This window comes from Neofelis nebulosa, chromosome 10 (assembly GCF_028018385.1).
Source record: "Neofelis nebulosa isolate mNeoNeb1 chromosome 10, mNeoNeb1.pri, whole genome shotgun sequence".
NCBI lineage: Eukaryota > Metazoa > Chordata > Mammalia > Carnivora > Felidae > Neofelis > Neofelis nebulosa.
In genome coordinates, this window is record NC_080791.1 from 54,360,553 (window position 1) to 54,366,552 (window position 6,000).

The following is a 6,000-nucleotide window of genomic DNA, read 5'->3' on the forward strand; positions in this document are numbered from 1 at the left end:
GGGATTTGAGTAGTTCACTGTGAAGTTATTAAAACTTCATTCTTGGGGCACCTGGCTGGCTCAGTTGATAGAGTATGCGACTCCTGATCTCAGGGTTGTGAGTTCAAGCCCCGTGTTGCATGTAGGTCTTCTTAAAAGACAAAACAAAGCAAAAATTTGATTTTTATAGGAAAAAAAAGTGCCCCCTAAAAATCCAACTGTTAATGCTGGTGGTAAAACTAAACAGAAAATTAAAGGAGATCTTAAAAATTTATAGTTCTTATTCATAAAATTGATGTTTGGATTAAAAACATGACTGTTGGATTTGATATTGGCTCAGATCTGTGTAACAAAGAAGGCCATCAACTGTACCATGTAGAAATAAGAAAAAAATTTGAAACTACTTACAGGAAAATAGTTCAACAGTTGCTCTCCTGGTGTTGTAGGAAAGGTGTTAACTTGGGTGAGGATATTCCCAAAGAACATGTAACTATCTATGGAACATGCGATTGGAGGAAAAAAAAGTCCGAGCCTGTATAAGCATTTACATATTTACTGACTCAGGAATTAGAGAAGATTGCCAATATATTCCTTAAGAATGTCTAGGACCTGCTCTAATAGCCTGCTAACCCATCCCTCTGCTTCATTTTGATTCTTTCTGGGCCATTAGCCACATTGTTGCTAAGAGGATGTTTATGAGGTGTAAATCTGTGTTTCACCCTTATTTGAAATGAGCAAGTTACCAAATTTCTCAGCCTCAATTTCTCATCTAAAAAATGAGGATATTTCAAGGTGCCTGGCTGTCTCAGTCAGTAGAGCATGCAACTCTTTTGGTCTTGGGGTCATGAGTTTGAGTCCCACGTTGGGCGGAGTGATTACTTAAAAAAAACAAAAAAAAACCAAAAAAAAAAAGATAATTTACACTATTTTTGGGATTATTAGAAATAAAAATTTTAAATACAAGTAAAATATTTTGTGTAATTTTGAGCTCACTGTTTAAAAAAGATTGTCTAGTTATTATTCATAATTATGGCAAAGCCCTCACCATAACAAACACAAAAAAGGATATGAGAGAGGCCTTTTATGATCTGTTCCCTTGCTGTCCTGCCTCATTTTTGGCACCACTATCCTGTGTTTCATTCACTTGATGGTTCCCTCATGGCATTCTCTCTTTATGCATTTGCACTTGTGATTACTGGTTCCCCAAATATATCTCTCCCTGCCTCCACCCTGTATTTCTTATTCTCTGAGTTTCCCATAGTACCCTTTATATATGTATTATAACATTTTATACATAATACAGTTATCTCTTTACTTACCATTTTCCCTCACTAGTCTGTGAGATCATTGAGTGTAGAATTGATGTCTTATTTTTGTATGCTCTTCCTGGTTACTGGAGGCATATAGTTAAATGGTTGCTCAGTAAATATATCTTTATTGAATGAGTGAGTGAATGAACAAATGATGGAAAGAATAGGATGAAAAGGAATGGAGAAATAGTGGAGAGTAGTGGTTAAGGCAAAGGATTCTGGAACCTGGGTTTATAGCCCAGCTCTGTAAATTACCTGTGACTTTGAATGAGTCACCTAACCTTTTTGTGCGTTCTTTTCTTTTTTCTTTTTAACTTTTCTTTTTTCCCCCATATATAAAATGGGACAAATAATAGTATTTACTTCATAGGGGGACTAAATTAGTTAATATATTTATAAATGGTGTGTGACACATAGTAAGCTCTGTTTAGCTGCTTGCTGCTATTGCTAATTTTTTTTTTATTTTGCTGATGATTCAGAACTCATAAGCATCTTTGCTATCGAGAATAATGTTATCTTTATGCATTTAAGTTGGCTGCAAACTTTGAATTTTAAGATAATATTCAGGTCTTAAAAGTTGTTTAATTTACTCTGGATTCTTTGTTTTTACAGGGCTCTATGGAACAAGTCAGTTCTCATTTCTTGGAGCAGACACTTGACAAGAAGCTTATGTCAGATCTTAGGGTAACTTGAAATCTTTGTTGTTTAAATTGGGTGTCTGTAACCATTATCAGTGTAGCTATATGCCGAGTGGTGTTGGTTTAGTTTTGCAACCCATATATTTGTTAAGTAAATGTTGGGTGACTAGATTACATTTTAGTTTAAAAATCTTAATAACTTGAACCAAATTACAAGTTACTTCATTAAATTTTAAATTATTTTAATGAAATACTTTACACAAGTTGTGTCTTATATAGAAACTACAAAGGTCTGGTCTTATTTTATGAGACTGTAGGATATGTTAGGATTCCTTTTCCAGAGTTTCCATGGAAAAGTGAGTAAATTCTTTCTCTAAACAGTAACAGTGCCTCTTATGGAATGCCTTGACTGTGTTAGTTCTCCGACATAATTGTCAGGACTGTGTACAAGTTAATATATCATTATCTTAATTTGTAAATTATAAAAGTGATAATAAAGAATTACAGAATCTTTGATAAATAGAAGGAAAAGGGAAGCAACTTACCCATATTCCCGCTGCTATAGCACAGTGACTTGTCATTTTGGTACTTTTCTCTCCAGCTCTTATGCATGTTGTAAACATTGAATCATTGTATTCAGATAATTTTGTAGTCTACTTTTTGCATTTACCACTACATCATATGCTTTTTTTTCAGAGAGTCAGCTTTATACTTATCATTTTTACTGTTGTACAATATCTTAAGTTGATGTGACATAATTTTTTAACCCTGTGTTATATAGATTCTCCCAATTTTTCTACCATTTTAAATTACATAAACAATATCATCTTCATGCATATTAGATCTTGTCTTCTTTTGAGTCATTCCATAAGATAAATTCTTAGGAATGGTTAGAGAGTTTCTGTCTATGCTTAATGAAACATTACCATGTGGATTCCTGAAGGTCATTGCCTTAATTTGAGGTTGGTGATTGATTAAGTGTTCCTTGTGTATACTAGAGTAGAAATATAAAAAACAACATGCTTATGGTGAATGGTGAAGGATGAGTAATGCAAGGGTTTCTAAGATACATCACAGAGTGTAAACTTGATCTGACCCACATCCTTGTAGGCTTAGGTGCTATATTTCATCAGTGCCTTTGAGATGATCAGCCACAAGGATGTGGACTCACACCAAGAAGATTCATAAGAGGCTGATACATAAAGCAGAATGACAGTTCATTCATGCTGAGAAACATAACTCAATTTAATTGGATATTTACTTTAGTTGGCCAGTATATTCCTGTTTAGGCAGTCTATATAGAAAGGGAATTTACTAGAAGGTTGTATGGTAAGTGCAGTGTTGCTCAAATAAAGCACAGTGTTACCAAATTCAGACTTACGTCTATTGGGACTAAACAAAAATTCTTTTCTAGGGTCAGTGTTATTATCTACTCAGGATGGTGTGGAGGGACACTGCTATTATTTTCCTCTCTGGTTTTCCTTTTCCTGTGTTGCCATGGTGAACAACCACCTGTCTGATCAGCACATTCTTTTGCTATCTTCAATAAGAATACTATCAGCCGTGACAGACCTGTGACTTTTAGTCTTACTTTAAGTTGAATTTACAGTTCTTTGCTCTGATTTATTATTTTCTTTTGAAAATGTTAAGTCTCAGAGAGCAATCTTATTTCCTACCTTCCCATGTTCCCAAGGTACATCTTACTGTTCCCTCATGAACCTCCTGCAAGTGGTAATTGTCATTGTCCTATACAGAGAAAACGCACTGCACACGAACGTGCCAAGGAACTTTACAGTTCAGGGGAGTTTTCCAGCGGCAGAAAGTGGGGAGATGATGCTCCCAAGGAGGAAATAGATACGGGAGCTGTGAACTTGATTGAGTCAGGAGCTTGTGGAGCCTTTGTTCATGGATTGGAAGATGAGATGTATGGTAAGTATGAGTGCGTAATAATAACGGTACCCATTTACTGAGTGATGGCTATGTATTGGGCATCGTACTGGTTAATATACATGTATTGTCTCCTTTAGCCTTTATAGTCACTCTATGAAGTACCTACTATTATTTAATTTTAAAAACAGAAGATTGAGGCCCAGGTGGTGTAATACAGTGGTAAAGAGCACGGACTTTGGGTTCAGTCAATCTGGATTCAAATTCCTGCATTTCTATATGACATGGTTGATTATAAGTGTTTCTGAATTATGAAAATCCAATGAGGTTATATATATACAAAATACTTGGCACAGAACATGACCCGTTTATAGTAAGCACTTAATAATTGGTAGTAAAAATTGATATCATTGATATTGATAACGGTAACTTGTTTTTGATCACCTAGAGGCAATATTTAAACCCAGGTATATCTGACCTCAAAGCTTTTATTATTATGACTAATGAAAACTTTCTTTCACCTTCTTTTTGAAAGATATTTCACTGGAAATTGAATTCTAGATTAATGGGTTTTTTTTTTTTTTTATCAGTCTTGTAAAGATGTTCCACATTTTCTCGTTTGCATTCTGCTGCCATTTTTTTTATATTCTGTATATGATGTGTCTTTTTCTAGCTGCTTTTAGGATTTTTTCTTTATCACTAGCTTTAAGCAATTTAATTACACTGTGCCTTGGTATAGTTTTCATGTTTCTTACGCTTGAAGTTTGTTGAGCTTCTTAGATCTGTGGATTTATAGTTTTCATCGAATTTGGAAAATCTTCGGCCCATTGTTTCTTCATATACTTTTCTGGCCCCATGTTCCTTTGGAGACTCCAATTACACATACATTAGACTACTGAGGTTGTCCTGTAGCTCACGGGTGCTTCATTCCTATTTTTTTTATTTAATTTTTTTTTTCTTTATTTTAGAGAGAGAGGAGGGGAGATGGGCAAAGGGAGAGAGAGAGAGAGAGAGAGAGAGAGAGAGAGAGAGAGAATATTTTAGCCAGGATATATGCTTAGCATGGAGCCTGCCTTAGAGCTCCATCCCATGACGCTGGGGTCATGACCTGAGCTGAAATCAAGAATCAGACACTCAATCGACTGAGCCACTCAGGTGCCCCATTCATTCCTGTTTTCTTTTAGTCTTTTTCTCATTTCATTTTGGTATTTATTGCTTTGTTTTGGAGTTAACTCATCTTTTCTTATGCAATGTGTAATCTGATTTTAATCCCACCTAGTGTATTTTTCATCTCAGACATTGTAGTTTTCATTTGTACAAGTTCAATTAGAATTTGGTTTTGTTTAGGGGCGTCTGGGTGGCTCAGTCAGTTGAGTGTCTGACTCTTGATTTTGACTCAGGTCATGATCCCAGGGTTGTGGGATTGAGCCCCGCATCGGGCTCCATGCTCAGTGTGGAACCTGTTTAAGATTCTCTCTCTGACCCTCTCCCCAACTTGTGCATATTCTTTCTCAGAAAAAAAAAATAATAAGAATAAGAATTTGAGTTTGTTAAGTATCTCATACATATCTTCTTAATCTGCCTGGTCTTTTCTTTAACTTTGTCAACAGAGAATACATTTACAATAACTATCTTAATGTTTTTGTCTGCTAATTCTACAATTTGTGTGATTTCTTTGTTCGTTTGGTTGATTGATTTTTCTTCTCCTTATTAATTATATTTTCCTACTTCTATGCATGCATAATAATTTTCAATTGGATGCCAGCCATTGTGAATTTTACTTTATTGGGTAATGAACATTGTTATATTCTTAATAGATACTTTTTTTTTTAATTTTTAATGTATATTTTTGAGAGATAGGGAGAGATGGAGTGTGAGCAGGGGAGGGGCAGAGAGAGAGGGAGACACAGAATCCAAAGCAGGCTCCAGGCTCTGAGCTATTAGCACAGAGCCTGACATGGGGCTCGAACCCATGGACTGCAAGATCATGACCTGAGCTGAAGTTGGACACTTAATCTACTGAGCCACCAGACGTCCCTACTTACAAATATTCTTGAGCTTTGTTCTGGGATATAGTTATTTCGTGTCTTATTTTTAAGCTTTGTTAAGTGGGACTGAGGCAGAATTTAGTCTAGGGCTTATTTTTCTCCCAACTCAAACAGACTCTTCTGAAATAGTGGTAGACC

The 6,000-nt window shown here is 35.5% G+C and overlaps 1 protein-coding gene across 2 annotated transcripts in view; it reads left to right on the forward strand.

Annotated features, from left to right (window-relative positions):
• Positions 1 to 6,000, forward strand: part of INTS4 (integrator complex subunit 4) — a 120,564-nt gene that overhangs the window by 62,566 nt on the left and 51,998 nt on the right. For both annotated transcript variants that reach the window (XM_058687664.1, XM_058687665.1), the window contains 2 exons: positions 1,902 to 1,973; positions 3,682 to 3,856. In XM_058687664.1, the coding sequence (XP_058543647.1) occupies positions 1,902 to 1,973; positions 3,682 to 3,856 (247 nt within the window). The remainder of the gene's footprint in view (positions 1 to 1,901; positions 1,974 to 3,681; positions 3,857 to 6,000) is intronic.